Below are 26,948 nucleotides of genomic sequence, written 5' to 3' on the forward strand. Positions count from 1 at the left end.
ATGGGGAAGGTCTACGGATCAACCCATCTAAAACAAATATGATTACCTTTACCAGGAAAAGAAAGTTCCAGCTAACACAACCTGGGTTTAATCCTGGATGAAAATCTCAATTGGAACTCCCATATTGAAAACAGGATATCCAAAGCAACAATGGTCCTTGGGGCCTGTAAGAGACTTTTTGGATTTAAATGGGGACTTATACCCAAAATGATATATTGGATTTACACGAAACCATAATAAAACCAATGGTCACATATGCTGCCTTAGTGTGGTGGCCGAAAGTAGAACAAACAACAGCTGCTAAAAGGCTACAGTCTTCAAAGGCTAGCTTGCTTAAGCATCACGGGGGCGACGAGCTCCTGCCCAACACTAGCAATTGAAGCAGTCCTAGGATACACTCCTCTGGGGCAGGAGATGGTGAGAACAGCCGCTATAAGTGCAATGAAGCTTCTAGGAACAAAGGTAATAAATGCTACCTCCATAGAAGGCCACATGAAGATAGTGCAAAAATTTCCTGAGGCTGAAATGCTAACCAAAGTGTCAGACGCAGTGGTTAAGAAATACTCCTTTGACAAACCATATGGTCTCTATCGGAAGTAGGGAGGAATGGATTAAAAAGGAGGCCTACCCTACAAAAGGAGTCCTGAAGTTTTACACTGATGGTTCACGTCTTGACTCTAGGGCAGCATACGGAATACATGGACCAGGAGTTGACATGGCTGTGCCCCTAGGAAGACATGCCACGGTTTTTCAGGCGGAGGTCATGGCAATAGACTCATGTTCCAGAAGACTCATACAAATGAGGACAAAAGGACATTAATATACCTAATACTTTCTGATAGTCAGACTGCACTGAAGGCACTTGATACCTGTTCGTTTGATTCGAAAGCGGTCTGGGAATGTAAGAATGCTCTAGCAGACCTGGCAATGAATAACAGAGTAACACTCGGTTGGGTACCGCATCATGAAGGTATTCATGGGAATGAAAAAGCAGACATCCTCACCACAAAGGGAGCGGAATCCACAATGGTGGGGTCTGAGCCAGGTTGTGGGATAGCCTTCTCCAACAGCCTTAAAGCTCTGGTCAAAGATTGGGAAAAGAGGACAAGACACAATAATTGGTGTAGAGCCTCAGGATTAAGACTATCCAAATTGTTTATCTCTCCTTACGTTAAAGGGTGGACAGCTCTCTTAGACCAGAATAAGGAGGATATAAGACTGATATTAAGAATGTTGACAGAACATGGCCCTCTAAGGAAGCACCTTATGAAGGTAGACCTTAGCCAGAGTAACGAATGTAGACTCTGTAGAGAGGAGGGGGAGTCAGCAGAGCACATTTGGTTAGATTGTCCTGCCATCGTAGAAACTCGGATAAGGTACCTGGGAGCATATCTCCTCAGTCCCAAGGACATTAGAAAACAGGAGCCCTCAAATCTGATTGGTTTTTGCAAAAACCTTGGACTTTGAGGGCACAAAATTAAAGTAAGGGGGGCGCAAAGGTCCTTTTAGGACTAAGCACGGGGACAAACTGTCCTTTTTTCCTCAGGAAGGAAAAACAAATGTAAAATTCATGAAGACACTTTTGTTTATAATGACTGACACCATTATAATTCTTGACGAGTTTGTTAATAAAGAGATATTCTGATTCTGATAAATACTAATTTTATTCTACAACATAAAAAATTCTATACCGTATTTTAATCAATTAATATATCACCCTATTTTACTTAAAGAATTTCATACAATAATTGAAGCAAACAATTTAATGGAATTGAACAATTTAGACAAGTTTAAATATTGAACAAATTTAAGATTAATTTCAGGCCATGTTGCAGCAGTAAACTCGCCCTTAATTATTGTGAACTAGTCAAAAGTAGTTCAGTGCTAATTTTCTCCACTAGCCTCCTTCCACTTATTGCCAAAGTTGTCACAGACTTGTGATTGAGCATAATCAGTGAAAACAATCAGCAAGTAACATTTCTTCTATGTAATTAATAATAACGATAGAAACATTGGTAGTTACATTTTACTGATTAAAATTTGCCCCAGTATAACATTTTGTAAGCAACCAGTGATGTTCTTTATATATTTGCTGTAGTTGACTATATTTTTCATTGCACTCTAGGTCTATGATTACAGTTGGTTTGACGTATGTCAAATAATTTATTTCAACTGTAAAGTCCCAATTATTTTATTAATCCAGAAATAAGATCCCTGTTAATCCAGAAGTTATTTATGTGACAAATTTGTATTCCAATAAATTTTAGCTATAGGGTTCATTTAATTTTTTTTGTGTAGGGAAGGGGAGGGGGGTTAATTTTTCTATATTTTTTTGCCTGATTTATAAACTTATTTTTAAAATGTACACCATGTAATTTTTCGAAGAGTGATGAATTTATGAAAGTTGTATGATTAAATCGAAGAATGCTCAGGTAAAATAGATAGCTTGAAGTTTTCGTGACAGTGTAAGAAGGAAGATTTAAGCGCAGCTGTGACCCCCTCCTCACACTACAATCTGTGCTTGTCGTTGCAGAGTTGGGCAGACATCTGCTGGCCGGCGCTGACACGTTTGACACCCGTTACTGGGTGGCTGCTGTCGCCGTCGTCATGGGTACGCTCGTGGTGCTGGCGCTCGGCACCTGCTACGCTCTGTATCGCGAGTGTCATCTGCCACTCAGTAAGTCCAACTCCTCACCTCTGAGTAGCCCTGGTAGCCCTCAACAACAGACCACCAAGGTGTAAAACCCAAATAGTCGCTCGAATACGGAAACCTTTGTGAACAAACGGAACCCATTGTTAAGTATTGTAATACTAACATACGGGCCCCATAATTGAAAGCTGCATTTAAAAAAAACTCAATTGTTTTGTTTGCATTCATAAGGATAAATTAAATAAATTGTCTTCCAAAAGATTATTCTTCCATAACTTTTGCACATATTACGTTCCATATCTATTATACATTACATACTGTTTCCTATATTTGTAATGTTCATTGTTTCGTACATCTGCATCAAATGAGACTAAGGTTGAAACGAGCAGATAATTTACTGTTCCATTATTAAATATTCAGTTATATAATTCATAGAATACACAATTTTCTACATTATTATGTGTGCAAAGCGGTTTTGAAAAACTCAGCATGTTATAACAAGAAAAATAACAGGCACAAATTGTTTAGCAATGTATTATTACTAAATTGAAATCTTATAAAAAATTGAAAATATTATCATTTAATATATTTCATTTAATAGATTTAAAATACGTATCATTCGAAAATATAATAGTTCCACCTGTTATAACTCTATATTTGTGTATATTTTATGAAAACAAAAACATTATTTTTAATAATTATATACATTTTATTTTGATTTGAATAAAAATGTTCTATAAATAATACTTTGCACTGCCTAACTGAAAAATTCCTTTAATTGCAGCTTAAATGTATACTGTTATAATATTGTTCCTTAATTTGTTATTTTATTTTTTAGGTAGATTAGTGTATATTCCATACAGAGTATTAATACAGTTCTGCTATTAGTGTAGGACTTAATATTATTATTCAATACGGTATTGTTAAAGACATTCAGTATTCTTAGCGAGGTTATACGTGGTAAGATATTTTATTTTTAACACTTTTTACTCGTAACACATTTTTATTCTAATGTCACACTTATTGTATTGACACACACTTTAAATCACAATTTATTAGGCCTATTATACAATTAGGTTTAATTACAAGAATTATAACATGCACATTAGTTTTGCAAGGATTACACTAATTTTATATACATTTATTCAATAACTTAATATTAATGATAAGTTTTCGTATTGTTTTGTAACCAACACTAATGAAACTCACTCTAAATACGCATTTAATCATTTCACACTGCATTTTATAAAGTGCCTTGAATATTGTCTTCTTTTGTCAACGGTTCTCGTTACCTTTGTTTGAATAGGAACTTTATTGTTTAACTCTTCTCAGTGCAAGCTGTATCTCTATTTTATGCTAGGTTGTATTTATAGTTGTTTTGAAATCTTTTATAGTGCAGGTCAGATAAGGCTACTAAAATCAGACAGAAATAAACTCAAAAGTTTTTCTTGTGCTCTCATAAAAATGTGTTAAATTTGAGAGGAATTATGTAGAATTTGCCTTATGAATGTGAAAAATATTGTTATACTCAAAATTTACACAAAAGTTACCTCAGTTTAAGTTTATAGTTGTTTGATATTTGTCAAAGTAGACGAAAAACTCGTGTACTGGTGGTTTTCTTACCCTTTCAGGAGTAAAAACATCATAAGACATTCCTAAGTTCTTCACCCCTCTTAGGAGTAAAGATTTTATCAAAACGTGGCAATAAAGGGTACAGATTTTTCTTCAAAAATTCTTGAACAGTTCTAGTGTACAATTAGAATTGAACAGTTAATCCATTGAATAAAGTACTTTATGTATAAATGCTACTTAAGAGCAACAATTAGCGTATTATACTTATAGAGTGTGTTCTTTTAAAGCCACCACAAAAGATGTCACATGGTGTCCCTACTAATTTCAGTATTTAAAAAAACTCATATGATATGTACTCGTTTTACCATTCTCACACACTCGTCAAAGAGTTGAAAGCATATAATTTGTCGATTAGTGATAAACCTCAATCTGGATGTCTGTTCCCAATTTATGAAACCTCTTTTGTGGTATTGATTGACATTGTGAGATGTATTAAGTCGGAACATTCTTTATTTTACAGATAATCCTTTTGTACAAGGGAGTTGTTTTTAAGGGCTGATAGGACAAAAGACTTTTTTTTAAGATACGTGTTCTATTTGGAGGTACATTCATTCATTTTTTACATTGTTACATTGTTTATTTTATGTGTTTGTTGTACCTTTTGATTACGTTTTGAAGACCTTTCTTAGAAACTTGCTGTCTGTTCAGATAACTAAAAGCTTACGGTTGTTTCCTTCTTTGAGATACAGAAAAAGGTGGAAATTACTTGGCATAAGTTTATAGACCTCAGCCGAAAGATTCCTTCAAATCACAGATTTGAACAGCAGTTGGTGACCTGCAAAAATACAGGAAAAAATTTATAAATACATGTGAAGTATTTATGTATTGCACGATTTCATTCTTCAACATACAATATCTTTTGTTTTTAATAGAGTTGTGTATTGTCTGTTTAGCTTTGTCTAGACAGGAGCTTGCGAACAAAGCCCTTGGTTATGTGCTTCCATTTCATTTTGCTTCAATTTGGTGATGGTATTGAGGCTCTGCATTATTTTATTTGTATTGGTCTCTTGAACTTTTCTGCATCACAAACTGTACTATTTTGGTACAGATTTCTTTTTAAACTCTTAATTAGGGGAACAGACACGGCAAAGAAAGCCAATGTTTTCATCAATTCTATTGTGACTATTGCAATAGTCTTGTTTCATCCTTGCACCTCAAACAATCTAAAATCCACTGGAGTATGTTCTTTCCTTCTTTGCATTATTGCCTCAGCAGTTCAGGAATTTTACTATGTTTTCACCATGAACTTGATGGTGAGTCTTTCCTTGGTAATTTCATTGCAATGGCCAGAACAACTGCAAGGAAAACTATTATAATTCAATCAGTTCACCATGTTCAACAGTTGAAGGTGCTGGCTGGAATTCGTACTTCAAGCCATTGGATATGGTTATATTATTTTAGGCTCTGTAGGCCTACTTAGTGATATTTTTAATATCATATTTGACTTTGTCAATACAATTTTGTAATTGTTGGACGACAATAAAATGATTCTGATTCTGATTCTATATGTTCATGTGAGAGCTGTTGCTGTTTTTTAACTGCTAAACTGGTTTCCGCCATTGAGCATAGACTAGGCAAGTAAAATACTTCCTCAAGTAGATGAGGATATTGTGATATCAAGCAAAATAAGTACCAAACAAATTCTGGACATATGTTGTAAGTACATACAGATGAAGTGCTAGTCTTTCAAGCGTTCAAAATTCATGTCTGATCCAAATTAGCTTTTTTGACCTGCACTGTAGCTTGTGTACCAGTAAATTTGGTACTGTATCGTATATATTTATTTAACAAAATGTTATGTATTTTCACTAAAGCTTTAAAACACACTAAAGTACAAGTTCATGTTCGCTTATTAAAATTTCTAATAATATATTTATAACTTTACACGTACACATATTTGTAACTTACACATTGTTATTCTGTTTTGTTCTTTTTTACACATCTTAACATTTCTACTAGGTAAAACTGTACACTGAAAGCTTAGATATATTAGTTAGAAGCTACATTCAGAACTAAACTCTGAGTGTGTTTGTTCAAAATTTGGCCTAACTCGTCAACGTTACTAAAGATTTCTTGAATAGCACAGTTTAACTTGAATATAAGCACAGAAATAATAATCAGGGTGGTCAGTTGATTTATGTAAAGTAGCAGAATTCTAATTTAGACATTAGCTTATTAATTTAGGTGTCAGGCTCTTTAAATTAAGTTAATAAAAAGACAATATTTTTCAACAAGTATTTATAGTTTTAGACAAGTCAAAGATCTTCATCATAATATTATTTACAAATTTTTCTTTAGGAAACTACACATTGTATAGATAATTGAGATAACAGTTTACATAATAGGCTTTTAACTAGGGTAGAGAAAAATGTAGACACAGGTAGAATATTCTAAAATACGAAACTACGTTTTGACATATACTATTTCTTCTTCTTCTTTCACTTTTTTCAGAGGTCAGTAATGAACAGTAGAATAAGTAATACATTTTTGTTATTTTGCTAATGCGATAAGGCCTAAATAATGAAGGTTCTAGCTTAATGTTATTAGAAAAGAACATTACATAAGTTTTAGTGTTTAGTAAAGCATATTATTGTCTTTTTAAGAGTGTTGCTTGCAATCTAACTGCAATTCTAGAACAAAACTTTTTTTCCTATTGCCAAATTCAATTCATAAGCTATCCTTGGATTTTGTTATAATTAGTAAAAGTTCTTATAATGTCTTCACGTTTAAACTTCCACTTACAGTTCAATTTTTGTTGTGATAAGCTTTCCATACAAGGTAGAGTAAAATAGTTCCAAACATTGTTAGCTAAATTCAATATGTGTTCATTTATGGGAAAATTTCTCTTCCTACGGTTGGTAGCTCTACTGGTGAAATTGCTGAGCTGTTTTGCATATTTTTCATAACTGCTGTTAAAGGCTGCTGGTACTTTCCGAAAATGTGTTGTATTTGCTCTTTAGATTTTAGAATGTTCTCAGACAGAGCAGCTTTTCAATATCAGATTCTGTGTTTTGTTGAGAAATCACCACCTGAGATCGTTTAGATACTGACCAAAACATAGAGAGAGTATGTGTGATACAAATGAGCTATGTACAAATGGCATAAACATTTCTGTAATTTTGCATAATCATTTAGAGATCATATTCGGATCATGCTGAGTGGGTGTTTTTCACCTGTCTTTGAATTTAAATTGTTCTTTGAAACAAACCTACTGGAGAATTTTGAACTTGTGAAATAAAATTTCTTTAAATACTGAGAGACGAGTCGGTTGGTCCTACCTAATTCTCTGAACTGTAGACTCCACCCTATTTAGTGCAAAACAGATAACGTCTGAATGGATGCTGCTCTAAATTCAACATTCATAATGCAATACAAAGGCACATCCCTTTGTCAGTAACTTCCTGAAGCTTTTAACGGCAGTTATGAAACAAATTCAAGTTGACTTGAATGCTTTTACTGTCAGTCCTAGCAACATCTGGAACAGAAATCTTCCCTTTATCAAAACAGGATATATACAGGTAACAATTCCGGGAACACTTTTACTGTACCTACCTTTTGTATTAGAAAATCTTGAAAACACGTTGTTCTGCACAATTCTAAAATCTATGTCTTAGGCCTTAACAAAATGTTTTTTTTCCACTCATAAAATAAGTGGTAACATAAAATTTGTTGTCAAAATAAAAGTAAATTTGAAAGAGTTTTATGTAAGAAAATCAGGTGTTTCATGTTCAAAATAATCAATAGATTAGTTAGGCCTTAAAACATTATTACTGTTAAGTTTTATTATTTTTATTCAAGTAGTGTTGTGATGTATTTTTTTCTCATTCAAAAAATATTTAATGAAAATTGAAATTAAAAATAATATTTTGGGTACAGTTTTAAAATAAAAGCAAATTACGGATTTTCAAAAAATAATTTAATTGAGCTATATTAATGTGGAACAAGTACTATTAATTTAAAGTGATTTCATTCCCACGAAATTGACAACTGCATGAAGGGTGAACTTAAAAAATGTTTTTAAATGCTTTCTTGATTTTGAATCATGAATAATTGAAGCATTATTTAAATATGTGATTATTTGTGATTTCTTTTTATTTGTAAGGTAGACAGCTTAAACGTAATTTACCGTTAAAAGGGTAAGATTGAAATGTAATCTAATAAAATTTGAGTAAGGTGGGATTTATTAGTTTTTTATTCTGGTCTTTGTAGATATATATATTTGCGGCCTAATAACCAAAATTGGGTTTTTAACTCAGTTTAGGTTAAGTTTAACTAAAGATAATAATTCAAAGTCTTGTGGTGTGCTAAGGTGTTCATTATTAAAAATGGGTTTTTACTCAATCTAAATATATCTTGTTTAACTGCATGTATATCTTCTAAAGAAAGTGTATTGCAATGAATAGTATTTCCTTCGAGATATTTTGAATACCTCATAGTAATATATAAATTCTGTAAGGAAGTGTTTGTCATTTCCTTTCTGGCACCTAACTGATTGGGAGTAAAAATTAAAGTGTCGTATTCTATTATTATTATATTTTTACTACAAAGTTATAATTTATATTTAAATAAATAAAATAATTGTAATGTAATGTATTGTTTTCAAACATTTAATGTTTGAAATATGTATTTGGCTGAGTTAAAAAAGTCTTATCACTCAGGCGGATGGTAAAATTTCTCTTATGACTGTTCGCGAGATATCTCTGGAATAAATTTGGCAGTAGGCTTGAAATTTTACATGAAACTTAATTTCTATGTATGCAAGCTTGAGTTCAATGATAAGGCATGTTCCTGGAGATATCCTGTTATAGTAGATACTGTAACAATGGAATACCCCTCACTCCATTCTTTATTATATGATACATAGTCTTTGGTTATCTTGAGTTTGTTTATACATTTATTTACTACGCTATTTTATTGTTACCATCATGGATACCCATAAAACCAATGTAAAAATATTCGCTAATGCTCAGCCAGATCCCATGGAGTGATATGCACCGTCATCAAACTCGGTGTTCCTTATGTAGAAATGAAGCTTCATTTACAATTTCAAGTCTTTAGGTCAGTTTGTTTTTGCGATATCGTGCGGACAGACAGACAGGCAGAAATTAATTATTTCCAGCCCCACATGTAATAGGGTTTGCTAAAGTTCAGCCAATTATTTTAATGCAGAATTTGCAAAGAATTTTTTTTACTCAACATAGAGTTCAGATTAGGTAAATAACTTGTTTATCGGAAACCTGGTGATTACATGGGTTTTTGACCATATAGTTTCTTTGTTGGTTAGACTAAATTGTTAAAGAATAAAGTTCTCTTACATGCAGTTAGTTATCTGATTAATGTTTTCTCATTTAGGACCCGTAGTGACATAATTTGGTATGGACCAAAACTTAAAGAATGATAGGTTACGAAAACATCTTAAATATAATTATAAAATAAACAGCACTTCTACTTCCTTAAAGTAATCTTCACTAATTATTTTAGTATTTTTAAACTCCTTCCTTTCATTAGATTTTCCAAAAATTTCTATAGCTCTCGATTTTGACTGTCATTAAATTTGTAGATCAAAGCAACAATCTGGCAGGTTCTACTGTGAAGATCAGGGTTGCAGTCTGAGCACAGACTTAGGTAGATCTCATAAGTATGAGTGGTGCTGAAACTAAGCTGAAATTGAATGAGGATTTCCTTAGCCTGTTACCTCTGTAAGGAGACCAAGTATAGTTTGTAAATAACGTTGGATGTATTGTGACTGCTATGAGTAAATTGTGTAAGGGAGTAGTCAATAGGTGCTTCCATCTCTGTTTAGATTTATGGCATACAAGGTCTGTTTAATAAATACGCTTTCGAATCCAACATGGTAACCATCTAGAGTCACTTAGGTCCGTTGGCTTGCATGCAGTCTGACTCCTCAGAATTTTGTCACACTGTCCTTTTTTTGTGATTTTCAATATGGAAATTATTATGTGACAGAGTAATAATCCGATAAGAAGAACTCTTTTCACCCAAGAAAATTACAGAGAAATAATCAACAAATTAGGATTTGCCATGGAAAATTTCAGGAACTTACAACAATTAGTGAATATGAAAAATGAGCAATCAATTGAGATCTGCTGTGGTGAATTAATAGGAACCTCTACCATTATTAGTCAATTCTAATATCAAAATTTAGCAGTAAATTGAGATCTCCCTCAGTAAGTTTCTTAAAACTTACCATTATTAGTGAATCCCCGTGACAAAAATTAGTAACAAATTGAGATCTACCTGGTAAATTTTCACGAACTTACCATTATTAGTGAATTTTTATAATAATAATTATTACAAATAAATTGAGATTTACTGTGGTAAATTTCCAGGGACCTACCATTACTAGTGAATTCTCATAGGATAAATAAACAACAAATTTAGATCTACCGTGATAAATATCGAGGAAGTTATTATTTATTATTAGTGAATTCTCATATAAAAAAGAGCAATAAATTGAGATCTACTGTGGTAAATTTCCAATGACCTACCATTATCAGTGAATTCTTGTAGGAAATGTTACCAACAAATAGAGATCTAGTGATTTACCATTGTAAACTTTTAGAAACCTACGATTATTAGTCAATTCCCATACTAATCATCTAATGGGTTTAAAATGGTTTTCATTTATAAAGTGGATAAAAATTGTTTAAACCTCTTTCTAAATATGAACTAATGACATATAAATCCTATAAATTGGTATTGCAAGTCTTAATTTTTATTTCTTTATTTCTTCTCTAATCGGATGGAAAATAGCTGATGTTGGGCCAATGGGACTTTTAGAGATTTGTCAACTCTGAATTAAAAAACGTGTTGAAGTGGAAGAGTTAATTGAATTAGATTTGGAACACATGTTCGTATTCCACATTCCAACAGTACTGGATTGACTAATATGGATTATTTTACAATAAGTTTAAGAATCCTCTTCGGTCACGTTGTGCTTTTGAGTGCCGTGTTGATTAAGTTTTGATTTCCGGTCAGTCTCCTTCAGCCCTTTATTTTTTTCTGAGGTCTAAAAATTGTGTACTGGATTTTTTCTAGATTTGTAATAAAAAATCCTGTGTGAGTATGATTTTTCATAAAATTATTTTATCACATCATTGTGCCATTTTTAAATAACAACGGACTGCAATTCTATGTTTTATTAACATAGAATACTGAAAATCATTTCAGCTTTCCATCATCATGGCTATAGTGGAAACCACACCGAATTCACTTGAAAATATTTGTTTTCGTCACTATATAATTGTTGTAAACATTGTGTTGAGGTATTTCATTAATTTATTGAGAACTTTCGTAGAAACTTACTGTTTTATGCTCTGTAATTTTGTAATTTTTTATTTTTAAACAGAATGGGAACAAATGCGAATAACAATTTGCACATTTAGCAGTCTGTTAATACTAACATGTCATTACCTGTCAGGCTACATGCAAGTTAATGAGATTACTGCGGCCATATTGGATTAGTTCAAGTATTTATCGGACAAACTTACATCACTTCTGATTCTGTTTTTAGTTTCATTTCTATAACTGCTTCATACAGGTCTGGCACAGTTAAATTCTCATGCAAACGTGCTTTAGTACATAAATTTTGTTTTCCTCCTAAAAAAATTGTTTTTTATATTAATAATTCTTTCAAAATAAGCACCACCTTTACATCATTGCAACTCGGCTAAAATTTTATATTTGAAATTGAATTTATCTTATTAACTCAACATGTCTGTTTACAAAAAGAATAAATTTTTCGTATTTCAAATAATAGGTCAGGTGTTAATGATAGAAGTGCGCTGTGCAAAAAGTCCTAATTTTGTCTCCTAAATAATGAGAATGTAAGTGTAAATAAAAGACTAAGTGCATGCTGGTTTTGGCAATGGTTACTCTCAAACTTGCTTATTGAATGAAATGAAAACCAGTTTTGAGTATTTTGGTTTTGTTTGTAGAGGAAACACTCTTACTTGTATCTTAGGAAACAGATTAAAATGAAGAGTTACGTAAACTTAACATTTCTTTTTATTACCAAATTAGAGTACGTAATGTTTTAAAATTAAATTTGTGTATACTAGATTATAAAACTTTTTTGTGTTCATCTCGTCATTTTTCACTAAAATTATCAAGATTTTTAGGAAGAACACATTTTCTGTTATGCTTTTAATTATTTAGGAAAATATTTAACACTATTACTGTTTCTTGTAATTATCACCTTTTAGGAATTTATATAAAATAATTAATTTTCTTTATGTTGATTAATTTTCAAAATATGTTTTACGTTTTGTTAACATAACTATGTATTTTATTATTATTATTTATAACTTTACATTCATTTTATGTATAGTAATTTAAAATATTAATACATCGTTTTTGAGATTGTCTCATCAAAATCAGGTATATTTTTGTAAAACTAAAAATAAATACAATACATTGTAGACTAAAAATATTTGTATTACAATAAAAATATTATCAGTCTCCATTAACAAAATTTAATTGGTAATAATGTTTGAATACGCTTTTGAAATTTTTATAATCAAAAGAATTGGATAACTAGAGCTTGGTAAAGGTAATCTTTTTTTAGTTGTTAAATTAAGATAAAGTTGTAAATAATTTCAAAACTTTGGCACATTCAGAGAACAATATTGGTTGAAACTATGATTAACAGTGGTCAACTGTAAAATAACCATTAACCTGTAAAATAACCTGTAGCTAACAATTCAAAAACTGGTATTAATCTTTTCTTGTTGTTGAGTTGTAATTTTGAGAAATTTCTGGAAACAAAATGTAGGGTCGGAGGATACTGTCCAGACAACTGTTGCCTTTGCCTTTTTCCGTTCCTACACCGCATTTATAGTGTACTCTCCTAGTTACCTTGTCATTGTTGCATTTCGCTATTAGTTGTTAATATCGATGGTTGTCAGCTTTCCGTAGAAATGTTTAGTCGCTTATAGAAAGTTGTCAGTCACTCTAAGTGTTGTCATGCTTTCTGTATACTTGTAAAGCTTTGTTTCTTTTAATAAACTTTATACATTAATATAAATCTTTTGTGTTTTTTGTTCATATCTGCCAGTTTTACTCGTTTGGTCAGGAGTCGTGTTAGAATTGCACTTTGTAATTTGATAACGCATTCAAGTCAGTACTATCCGGGTGATCCAACGTATATAGGAAGCGTTCATGAACAACTCAAAATAAATATTAAAGCAGATTGAGAGAAACATGAAAATACTTATATATAAGAATTGATTAGTGGAAAAAGATATTAAAGTATATATAAGATCTTACACATAGGGCGTTCACAAATAATTTAACTAAGCATTCTAAAAAACTTAATAAAATACCATATTTTTCATCTTATAATTCAGTTTATTTAAATTTTTAAGTGAATAATTAAAATATTCTATAATTTTCTATGTAATTTACAAATACAGTAAAAATACTTTGCTACTACAATACTTTTGAATTTAATTAATTTTTTGATGTTTCAAAAGAAATGTATATAAATATAACTTGTATTAAAGTGTAACCCTAAGCTTGTTCAAATTTAACTTTATAAGACAATTTTTATAATTCTTATTGTGTTGTTTGAAACATTATAAACCTGTTGTACATGTTTTATATTGGATTTTCTAATGTGATGCAGTTAGGTGGTTACGGAACTAATTAAAAAAGTTACCTTACATTTTTTTGTTTCAATTTAATTGCTTTATTTTAAAAAAATCAAAAGTTCTCGTATTATTACTTTAAGCCATATGTCTTTCACTTCATTACTTGATATATATACTTTTTTAATTTACACATATATTTTTTATGTGAGTACCTAAGGCATTTTTTGTGTGTGTTTTATGAGAGAATATGGCATTTATTATAAGTCGAAACTAAGAATTAATGTTATTATCATTGAATTTTTAGATCTAACAGATTTTTTTTTAACTTGTTCAGTCATTTTGAAAGTCTTGATATATAAGGGTACGTCCAAGATGCACGCTGGTTTTCTGAGTCAGGCGATCGGCACCGATCAGCGCCGAGTCGGCGTGCGTGAAATTCCACGTTGTTAAGCAGGAGTGGCCACACTGCACCTGCGCGCCGACTTTCTGCGCACTGGTAGTCTGACTCCGATTTTTACCGGAATGATTTGTTCATTCTGGTTTCAGACAACCTGCTAGTCGGAAAGTGATTTTCGTGTGTGTATTGAGTGTGTTGTTTGTTTTTTTTTTACGATGGATATCGACGATTTAGTATCAAAAGTGCAACTTAATCTTCCGATATGGGATAAGCGCCTTAAAGAACATTCCAATAGGAACATCGTTGATGCCTGTTGGCGGAAGATTTAAAGATATTAAGGTTTTTTTAAAGAGGATCACGGATTAAAATAAACGGTACCAAGAACTGGCACATACTTTCTCACAATGTTCTAAAACGTGTTTTATAGGCCATGGTCGATATAGGTAATTTCATTTACTGGTGCCCACATAGGGGTAGCTTCAATATAATTACTAGAATTATTAGAAGTTTGTTAGTAAATCAGCTGATCTTTTCAAGTCAGTTTCAATGTTTAGTAAACAACGTATGTTGTAAAAGACATTTTGTAAAACCACTTTTTTGGGTTCAGAGGACCCCAAAACGTAAAGATCCGTCAAAAAAACCAACATCGAATTTGTGCGATCACTATACTTTCTCTATACAATTATAAAAATTGTGTTTACGTATCTTAATGTGACAACCAGTCTGTTGAATAGGGATTGTGTGGTAATTCGCCCAGTTCTTAGTCAGCCTGTGTTCAATTTTTGACAAAATAAAATAAAAGGTATCCGGGATCATTCTGAAATATTAAAAAAAATGGGTTTTCGTCGGCAAGTAATTGCGGAAATAGGTGTTTTTACTTCCCGTAAACAGATCTTAATTTATTAATGGGATGTATTTCACTTCTCATAGGTTTTAACTTGGTTGCAACATTGTCACTAAGCTGCAATAAAGCTGCAGCCTGTTCACTTGTAAGTTCCATTGTACACTGATATCTTTTTGGTGGCAGCTCGTTCTGCGCTGACAACCTGCTTACATAATGGCCACATCAGCCTACCGCTCAGAGTCAGACAGTCAGCGCCGAGAAATCTGACTCTGTCTACCTACTTTTATCAGCGTGCATCTTGGACGTACCCTAAAGGCTATGTCTATCTACAATCTGCAGATCTATACGTATAAGAAGTTTGCATGCTTTTACGTCCTGATGGTTTATTACTTGTTAAATACACACTCGAGTGTGGGGCATAATGTATTACAATTAGTTATCATTACTCAGTTTGAAGAGAATGCAATTCTTAAAACATAGGTCAGTACATTACTCCTGACCAAGTGACAATGGTTGGAGTCGAATACTGTAATCTCTGCTATTTTAATTTCTAACACAAGCGCCCCACTGGAAACAAATATTAGCTAGACGAATAGGTTAAAACAAGTGTTATATTGACAGCATTTACAAACAAAGTCTCTAAAGACCTTTGCTAGAGTGTAAAGTCACACTCTTAGGAGGTGGTTTTCCAGAATAATAGAATTGATATATATTTTTTTTATTTGCAAAGGAAATATTTAACAAACAGTTCCAGGTCTTCTACAAGCGGATAGTTTACAACTATTTTAATCCTTTCATTCCCGACAATCAATTTTGTGGCTAAAATAACCTCCTAATTTGCCCTGCATCTGAATTTTCGGACGTTTATAAAAAATGTATGTACTCAAATTGTAATATTTTTATGTTCAGAAAGAACTGTTTTATTACATAGGTATGATTAAATTGATAGGTAAAAGAATTATATGTAGTCAATAGTAGCGTATATAATAAAGGAGCAGCATATACAACCTTTATAACAGTATATAAATATCTATTAATTAAATAAACTCTCAAATAATATAAAGATTTTATTTTTGTGAGGCCTTTCGTACTCAATGAGTACATCTTCGGACTCACACAACTGTATATAAATATGTTATTATGTTTTTGAAAATTTCTTATATCACTAGTATTTTTATATTTTATTGAATTTCTGTATATGTGTTCATCATTGAATATTGTATTAAGGCAAATAAATATAAATGCCCTAAAATTTATTTTTCTATATTTCAATATTTTATAAATTTAAAAGTTCATTATTTCTCAAAAACTGTTTTCTATGATTAAATGAATCTAATTTTTAGTACATTAGTGTATAGAATAGTCTATTACAAGCACAATAAAAATGTTTATAAAAAATAAGATTATAAACAAATTTAATATAAATTTTTAACTTAGAAACTGAAAATTTGCTAATTTGGCCCCAGGGTCCTGGAAGGTACCCTGTGTCAGAAGGCCAGGTTTTTTTATTTGTACCTGTCAAATATTTCTCGGGAGCAAAAGGGACGGTAGTCTACTTTAATATTTTATTACGATTATAAGAATTTTAAATGATTCTGGCAATTTAAGTAAAGATTTAAAAAAACTTTTGAAAGGAATTAATGATAATTTAAAATCATAATTTGTTTATTGTCTTTAACAAAAAACAGTTCTACATATTTATACTGAATAAATAGTACAAAAGATCCAAACGTGTGTATGAAAAGATAATACAATCATCTCTGCAAGTTATCAATGAGGTGTTAGAGGAGCAAAACGGTAAGTCAAAAAAATGTATTTAGATTTGCAGCATGGAAACCAACCATAGCCTGCATCACACTAGGAGAAGCAACTGAGCTAGGAGCTCATAGAGTAGCTAGATGTAAATATTGCTTTGCCTTATAGGAGGTATAATAGAAATAGATCACTTTAAATGACAGCACATCACAAGACGTGTTACTTGTACTAGTTACTAGACCAAAGTATGGTAGAATAGTAACACCGCAACTCCCCTAGGACTGAGTAACAATTTTATATGTGTTTGTATGTCATTGCTAAAAATGTTCTGTGATATTGCTTGTAGATTTTGTCTAGCGGTCCTTTGTACCATATGTAATTTTTTTTAAATGTTTTATTCATTCACAGTACTTTAATACCTATAATTATTTTTTTTTTTAGTTTATATCGATTTAACTTGTAGCAATTTTTTCTCGACAAATACATAGAAAAGACATAGAAAAATGAAATTGGGGTTGTTTTTTTTATGAATAATAAATAACGGTTGCTTTTTTTAATTTCTTTGCATGTTAAGTTATATAGAGTGAAATTTTAAATCCTTGCCTCTTCCATTATTCTCTACATTTTGGGACATTTAACGCTATACTGTATACAATAGTAAATACTGTAAATATTCGCCATGAACGAAGTCAATGTTGGACTTTATTGTCTTGTCTTTGTACTTCCACTATACTTTTCCCAGTTGTTGTGCTTATTAAATTCTTCCCATAGAAATAAAGTTTGGCCAGGAATAGTCAAATCATGGCCAAAAAGCAAAATGTCTTATTTTGAAAATAAAGATGAGCTTGATAAAGAGTTATAACTACTAAAAAATAGTGTGTGGGACATGGTTTTTAATCACACTTTGTAAAAATGCTTACAAATGCACAATTTCGTCCACCATTAACGTAGTGGCTTTTATTTGATTTTTATACTAATGACATATGTGAGTGATTGTTTCTAGAAACTCAAGCAGTATTAGGGAGGTGTATCAAAATCATTCAAATTCAAGATAGAAACTAGTTATTTAATATCATGGTTCTGTTACTATATAATCACAATGTTTCAGTAGCAAAATTACCCCAAGATTAAATGAGTTTCGCAGTGAAGCCAAAAATTTTTGATAACAACGTTGTGTTACAGCTGTTAAAAAAATTAACATTTTACAGGTTACAAGAATGTAACCGATAACCTGTTGTGATAACCCAAATGGAAATGCAGTAGGTCCCCATTTGTCCAGCTACCACGTATTTTATCTAATCTTAGTGCAGCCGATCCCCTGATCCGATTATTAGTGCATTATTTACTTACTTACTGCCGGGGCGTAACAAATCTCAGTCGATTCTTTGCCTCGTCTATGAGCCTCTTCCACGCCACCCTGTCTTCCGCCAGATCCACAGACCCTCCACACCGGGTCACATCTTCGACCACTTGATCGCACCATCTTATCTTTGGCCTACCCAAAGGGCGCCTTCCTGCCGGTATCGCCTGGTAGACCTCTTTTAACCTTGTGCCCTCCTGTCTCCGATGTACATGTCCTAGCCAGCTAATTCTCTTTGCCTTCACCAAAGCCACAATATCAGGATCTTGGTATACATTGCGTAATTCTATATTTTTTCTTATTCGCCACACCCCTCATCACATATTGGTCCAAATATTTTTCGGAGAACTTTATTCTCAAAAACAATCAACCGCCCCTCATTTTTCTTCGTTAATGTCCATGTTTCACTTCCATTATTAGTGCATTATGGTTGTAATTTACTGTAATCTCTGTAATTCACAAATTCTTTTCCAATCAGCTTTTAATTTGTGTAAAAATGTTAAATGACACGTAAAACATACAAGTAACCAAAATATCAGTTGTGTCTTTTAGGGAAGAGTGACAGTTTTTTCTGTGTCATATTGATCTAAAAAGCTATAAAAATATGAGTAGTTGATTATGTGAAGGTGTGAATAGATAAACATGTAAATTTAACCCAGTAACATAATTTACTACAGAGTTGCTTGTTGTGATTTTGTGTCCTGTTGGATCAAGTTACAAACATTACTGCTGCATGTACGTGGGGTCAAGTTATAACTTGCTTATGCTTGTGATCATGCACACTCGCTGGTCTATTTAGTATAAAATCTGACGGTTCAGTTATGGAATCAGCTGTAATGCGAGGGGTAGTGCTTAGATAAGGCTGATGTGAATTTGGTGAAACTCAAATCAACCGGTTTGCCATATGCCGCATTAGACCAGTACTAAAATTATATCCTTAAGTTAACCTTTTTAGAAATAGTATAAAACTCTGCTCTTTATGCAAAATAGTTGCTTGGAGCTTTGATTTTGAAAAGGCTTCTCACTAAATATTATTTTTTAAATCATCACACATTACTTGTAGTATGCTTGGAGCAGCGCATGATGAACTGAAAAGGGATTTGTTCTGAAAGACAAAGCGATACAATCCTCGATTTTATAATTCCAAAGTATAAACAAAAACTTAAAACGTTATTGTTTCAAATGTTACAAACAATCTTCAATTATCATTATTAAAAGTATAATTTTTTTATCATTATGCCTCAATTAATTACACTGTTTTAAAATGTTTTGGTACTCCGTTGAACAGTGTACTCATTAAGAAGAAAATTCAGTACAGGTAACATTTTTTAGAAAGGAAAATTTAAGGGATGCTTAGGGGAGATAATTGAAGGTTGATGTTATGCTATGACTTTCCCAAAGATCAAGGTTTAATACTTGATACACAACAATGAAATCTTATAATAAAACAAAGACATAATCCTGATATTTTACAGTATCCACGTAGCTCTGATGGTCAACATGTGTGATTGCCAACATTTACAGGCTACCTCGATAAAGTATTGTACTACTTTCCCTTAAGCAGTCAAAATGAGATGCTCAGATTGTCCAAAAACCATTTATGCACTTCTTACTCATTACGTTTTGCTTCAGTGTTCTAACAATAACTCACTTAATGTATGCACATTTCTTGCCATTGTCTGTCTGTATACTATAAACTGTTGCTTGCACACTGTGACTAACCTGCCGCTTGTGCCTTGGTGGTCCAGTCGTCGGGGACGACCAGGAGGTCATGGAGCTAGTCCCGAACATCATCCTGAACCCCGGTTACCATGAAGGCGGAGGTCGGATGGAGTGGACGGATCCGGACGAGAACTGCAATGACTACAGGACTACACGACTCAACAATAACACCGTCGTGCGTCCGATCCGGGTCTGACTACGCTAAGAGCGGGGCACAGTTTTCCGGGCACAAAGATTGTCTCGCTCCGCCCTCAGCCGAGATGAGACGTTGTTATGTGAGGCGTAAGGCTTCAAGGCAGGTAGCCCATCAGATGGAGTCAGCTGAGATTAAGCTGTAAAGTCTTGCCTTGTAATTTATTAACCATATCTGCTTTGTTTTTTTTTTGTTTTTTTTTTAACCACATGTTTTCTTGCAGCACCAAAGCTTAAGTTTTACATAAAGCGTTCACTATACACTGTAACATGCCTTGGTGTTTTGCATTGTTCACCAGTGAGTGATTAATTTAGCAAAACTAACAGTCAAATTAAAAAAATTGAGATTATCAGATTCTCGTTGGTCAAATAATAATTTGATATCATCAAAAACAAAAGTGGATGACTTTTTCTCTATAGGTTTATGAATTACAGGAATGAGCTGAATTTTGTGTCTTGATAAGTGAACATAAGTTGTCAGAAAAGAAACTAACTGATAGTTCATTTTATCTTAAACTGCTTCATAGCACTAAGTGTGTATTGCATTAAGTTGTGTGGTGCACTAATCAGTGTGGCGTTAAATGCAGTTAACTGGAAATTACGTTAGGTGTTAAAGTTAACTTAATGCGGTCGCCCTAGGCGGATCAACTGTAATAGAATTTGATTTTTCTCAGTTAAAATAAGTCTTCATAAAAGTACCAGACTGTTAACAGTTTAAATTACTTTAAAGGCAAGTCTTTTGTGAAATATCAAGAAGAAAGTTAAATTTTTGATGAAAGTGTTATGACACTATATCATTGACTCCTATCTGATCAGTTTTGTTTTGAAGTCTTATGTCCAATTTGTTCATACCACTGGGGTTTCATCCCAGTATCTGCCGAAGGACTGATCTGAAAGTTGCGTTACAATTTTGTTACTCAAATTTAGATTGAACTGTTACTGAACAATAATGAAAGTTCTATTTTTTACCCTGATAATTGCCGAGGGGCCTTAAAGGAGAGTTGTCACTTGCCACCGGAAAGCTGTGCCTGTTTCACGGCTCTGCCCATGCTCAATGTTCAAGTCACACTGGACGTTCTGGATCAGTATTTATGCATCTGACGTGGAGTCAAGCAAGGATTCGGCTTGGATCCTTAGTTGTTTCCCACGAAAAAATGAGTTAGTAAAGTAGTTTAGACAGTTGGAATAAGTATTTTGTTTTAAATAAGGAAAACAAAATACTGAAAGTGGTTGGCACTCTGTTTTGTAGTTCAGTAATTAGAATCTTTTGATTTTTAAAAATTATTTTCATAAACTGTATCAAACCGTAGTTTGAATGAAAATTTTCTTTCTGGTCATAGTTAACAACTAAGCACTGTGTTCTACAATAGTGTAATAAACCGTTCAAGATTAGCTGTGTGAATAAAAGTATGATTGTAACAAGTGATTATAGTGGAATAACGGGTGATATAAATATTGATTCACTGAAAAAGCAGTGTTTTGCTGCCGGAGCTTCTGTACAGCAGATTGCCTTCCCGGCAGCGTCGCGCTGCGGCGCTGCTAGGCTTACACCCACTGTGATGCGCCCTTTTGTACAAGACTCCTAGTCACCGTCTTGTTGCGTGGTTTGTATTTTTCGAGTTAATTGCGCCACATGAATTTTGTATTTTTAAACAGAAGCGTGACACAATAAATGTGATTGTTAATGTCGTGCGATCTGTTAGTTGAGAGCAGGTCATACTGGGATCGGCCGCAGAGCTGTGCTTTTGTGATCAGATTTATAAGTTTTTTTACTGTCTATTGTATCCTTGCAATTGAATTACATTAGTTCTACCTAAAATAATTTGGCAAATTTATTGCTTAATGCTTCATTTCTTATTGAATGACAATTTATTAAGTATTCAAGGTTGCCAATGCACCTTTAACCTTTAACTGACACTGTGGAAAGGGTTGTGAATCTCTCTATTGCTCTCTATGCCACGGTCACAAACAATATCCCAGAATGCCCTGAGTTGAACAACAGACTGCGTCCGACAACCTGCCTCTTGTTGTTAGTCGTCACTCGATGTTCAAGCCCTAGTGATATCATAGGTTAGGTCAACGTTGCTACGCTCTCTGCTCGCTACTCTAAAAATATACATATTTATATATTTTTTGTACAAACACTTTTTGTACGCTGGTTTTATTCTATTACAACTTTTTTATAGCGCTGATTTCTGCTTGTGTTAGTAGGTTTTAGCTGAGCGTTCTTATAACTTTGCTGCATTTCTAGTGTTGTCGTCCAATAGAGGGGACGTTTACTCATTGAGAACATTTTGTTTTATTATTGTTATTGTACAATTTTATATAGTGTTTATATTAATGTTTTTATGTTTTATGTAGTTATAGTTATTTTGAGACATTTTTACTATAGAATTTAATTTGTTCAAATTTTACAGGTAAGAAATTATTTCTGTGTTTTTATGATGTTTGATTATTAAACTATGATGCTGTTGAGTATTATTCAACTTTTGTCGTTTTAAAAGAATTTCTCAAATAACAGTTGTAGTGTCTACACTATACTCTCAGCTGCACTTTAGTAATGTTAAAGTATTTCTATATTTATTACGTGTCTTACAATCTTATGTGAAGTAAGAAAATTATTTTATAATTGATTTATACTTTTATATGTCTATTAATTTCATTTTATTGGTTTCAGTTAAGAAGCCACAAAATAGAAAAACTGTAGAACATATCCTGTATGAGGTTACAATATTTATGATAATCCCATAAATTGGGGGTATAAGAATATTTTGTGCTGTACACAATTTTTATATCTGCCTAATGTTTTTAACATTCAATAACAAAACATCTCTTGAATAATTTTGGAAGCCAATATCTGACATGAATTATTGTTAACAAATTTTAAAACTGGTAAGAATTATATACTTGTTACGTGGTATTAACTAGAAAAAGCTGTCACCTGTTTTTTAAACCTAAGCATTTTATATAAAAAATGTAATGTTTACAGTCAACTTTTTATTATCTACAGTAATTAATCAGTGTTCCAAAGGCTTAAACGGGAGTAGGCCTCTCCTTAAAAAAAGTAAAAACAAAATAACATATTAGTTGAAAGGAACTAATTATACCAGCTTTTATTTCCACAATGGCTTGCCTTCTTATCATGACATGATCTGTTGTATGCAATAAGCCTTGTATTACATGAACAATTGTCTGAATTTCAATTAACTTAATAATTATTATTGAGCCACTATGACTGTTCTATCCCCACATAATTGGAAGTTGACGGTTTTGTTTCTAATATTATGCAAATTCTCTTTATTTTATTTGTAAGGTTCTTGTGATATAATGCTAGTTTATTATAAAACAAAATACATTAAGCAAGTAGTAAAATTCTCCATTGTTTTATAACATACAGATTTTAAGTATATTTACAATATGAAAAATGAAATAATGGATAGAAAATTGGCTAACTTTAAAAACTTTGTCAAGTTTCATTATATGTTTAAAGTACCTGCAGATGTTTTATGAAATTGCAATATTAATAAAATTAGCAAAAGGCCAATCCGGTGTCACTCATTTGTTATGTATTTATTTTATTGTTATGTTTTATTTACATTGTGACTTGCCATTACCATGTTTTTTATCTTATAGCTGTAACCCAATGATTTCTTGCCACTGTAAATAAAACATAATGCTGCTTCAATAGCATCATTAGCCTTGCTGTAAGAGTAGGGTACGTAACGTTTGTGATAATATTTTTAAGTTGTAATTATTTTGATTTTGTGTGATAATGTATGTATGTTTTGTGCGTGTAAGTACATTGTGTTTAGTTAGTTGCTTTACTAAATGCAATAAGAGTAAGACTAACAGAGATCATATCAAGATATTCTAATAGAAAATTCTTTGACTATCGATTCTCCAGTGTTGGTTTATAAATATGTTTGGGGTCTAACTAAGAAGTTGCAATAAACAAGTCTGGTTAGTTTTTCTTATAAATGGTCCTAAGTCTTCAGAATGTTCTCTCTGTAAAGCACAAAAAGTACATTTTTATGCTCTTTACATAATATTGCTTATTTTGATTTGAATTCATATTTTTTTCATCTTTTCAGTCAAGTGAAAGTCATATGTTATGTACTGGGTGTTTTACGTAAAGCTGTTTCGGATTGAATTCAAGCAAAATATTTCATTTCAGACGTTAAATAAATTTGAGCTCGTTCAAATCATACGTGAAAAATCCAGCAAAACCTGTTTAGACATCATAAATTTTCTAGGACAACCAACGATATACCATAAGTTTGTGTTTTATGCCAAACTAAAGACAGTAGTTTGAGATGTTTTAAGTTATAACCAGTTTGTTTGAACTGTTATTCAACAAAATGTTGTCCTAAACCTATTAATAGATTTTACATCTCAAGTATCATCGAATTGAGTAATGACTATCAGCAAAAGTGCGAAAGAAGGAATTAGCATTTGGCAGTATTTGTTTTTGTGATTGACACCTGGTGACACGTAGTTTTCACTTTGATACTTTGTTTACATTTTTTATTAGTTCTTTTCAGTTAGTTATTGTGTTTTAAAATGACCGGAAGCAAAAGTTCGACAGAGATAAACGTGTGCAACGTGTAGTACACTCGCGCATTGTTTAGATTGACACCTGGTTGTTTGGAAAATTTCAGTTATTGAAAATATTGTAAATTTTTAGATTATAAACATTATTAAAATTTTTTCTTTTGGTACATGTTAGAATTGTGTTATTCTAAATAATTATAGCTCACAATTTTTAGTTTTGCATCAGAAAAAGGGATATTTCATAAGTGTTTATATGCTTTTCGTTTACAGACACCATATTGAAACAGTTGGTAATTATTTTATTGTTTACAATAATTAGATTGTTAATATAACCTTTCAAACCATAAACAAAGTGTGACAGTTAAAATTATGTACAATAGAAGCCATTTTAATTTTGAAATTTTTCAGATTCAAACAGGTCAACCACACATGTTTTTTATACATTGTGTATTATAAGAATTTAACAAATATTTACACAGCCTCCCTTGTGTATGATTTACGAAGATATAAGTTTATTTCAACTTTTACCTATAATGAGCTTGAGGGTAAGAGCTTATGTAAAACATCCAGTACATATTTATATATTCTTAAAGAAGTTAAAATAATTATTTTACGAGATAATAATTTGTATCTATTTTTACATACTGTAATTATTTATATTCATTTGCAAATTTTATTGTAAACAAAACATTGTTCTAAAACAATAAATTAAACATTTTTCAGTTTCTTGTATGAGTTGGACCCCAGGCAAGTTCAGAAATGAGCTACTACTCCTGGACATATCTCAGTTACTGTGTGTACTATATGTATATAAATATTTAGCGTATATAAAATGTGCTACAAGTTTCGATAAATCAAGTGTCGCACTGCTTTATTAATTGTTGCTTAATGCACTTTTCATAAGATTATTATTCTAAGTATTTTTGAAAATACTACCTTATGTTGGGTGTAAAAGTGGAACAACATTTTCTTAATTTCCCAGTTAAAAAGTTTGTTGGGATAAATTTTATTTTTAGTTTTACTCTAAGATTAAAACTCGAGCTTGTAGTTAACCAACAATAAATAAATGCAACATGTGTTTTTTAGTTATTATAAAAAATATTTTCCCTATTTACAGTAAATAGTAGTACGTACAAAAAAATGTTTTATTTTTATCTACAGCAAGTACTATGTTATTGTGCAAATAATGTATATGATTGTATACAACATTTCAGTTTTTTTTTGTTTTATGAGGTCTGTCCAAAAAGTATCCGACCGCCGACCACTAGGCGGCCGCGGCGTAACCGACCGGCTGAAACCGGTTATTGGAGGGGAGGGGCGAGCCTACTCCTTCCCACATTAGGCATTGAATACGATCCGGTCACTCAGTGAGTTACAGCGCTCTGTTCCGTACAGTACAGCCATGTGTGTGCGTCACATTTCAATATGACTGAACATGTTGAGCAGGGCATTTGCATTAAATTTTGCCAAAAACTAGGCCATTCAGCATCAGAGACGATTACTACGATACGGAAAGTTTATGATGGTGACGTGTCTATGGGCAATACACAAATAAAATAGTGGTTTAGGCGGTTTAAAAATGGCCGCATATCAGTGGAGAGTGATGACCGATCTGGCAGGCCTTCAACGGTCGAAACGCTGAAAATGTTGAACGTGTTCGTACAGCAATTAATGAAAACCGTCGATTGACTGTCCGAGAGCGGAAAGAAGATTTAGGAATACCAAAATCGTCAATTTGTAACATTTTACACAAAGATTAAAAATGAACCGTGTTTCGGCAAAATTTGTTCCTCGGCTGCTTGACAAAAGACCAAAAGAACTGTCGACTTGAAATCGCACAGGGCAATCTGGATTTGATAAAAAGTGACCCAGGGCTAATTAAAAAAGTTATTACTGCTGATGAGTCATGGGTTTATGGCTACAACCCTGAAACAAAAGCTCAATCTTCACAGTGGAAAACTCGCGAAGAGCAACGGCCGAAAAAAGCAAAACAAAGTCGAAGCGATGTCAAGACAAAGCTGACAGTTTTTTTTACCAGGACAGCGTTGTTCATCACGAATATGCTCCAAGAGGCCAGACAGAGAATATGGAGTATTATCTTGAGGTCCTAAGGCGGCTACGAGATGCAGTGTGAAGGAAACGACCTGAACTGTGGACAAGCCGTGACTGGATCCTGCACCACGACAACGCGTCAGCTCATTCCTCAAATCTTATTCAGCGTTTTTTGGTCAAAC

The 26,948-nt window shown here is 32.5% G+C and overlaps 1 protein-coding gene across 2 annotated transcripts in view; it reads left to right on the top strand.

Moving 5' to 3' along the window:
* LOC124367763 overlaps positions 1 to 25,790 on the top strand; it is a 67,807-nt gene extending 42,017 nt beyond the window's left edge. For both annotated transcript variants that reach the window (XM_046824864.1, XM_046824863.1), the window contains exons 5-6: positions 2,534 to 2,677; positions 19,998 to 25,790. In XM_046824864.1, coding sequence (XP_046680820.1) covers positions 2,534 to 2,677; positions 19,998 to 20,167 — 314 coding nt within the window. In that variant the 3' untranslated portion in view covers positions 20,168 to 25,790. The remainder of the gene's footprint in view (positions 1 to 2,533; positions 2,678 to 19,997) is intronic.
* Positions 25,791 to 26,948: the final 1,158 nt, after the last annotated feature.

This window comes from Homalodisca vitripennis, chromosome 8, assembly GCF_021130785.1.
Source record: "Homalodisca vitripennis isolate AUS2020 chromosome 8, UT_GWSS_2.1, whole genome shotgun sequence".
Classification (NCBI taxonomy): Eukaryota; Metazoa; Arthropoda; class Insecta; order Hemiptera; family Cicadellidae; genus Homalodisca; species Homalodisca vitripennis.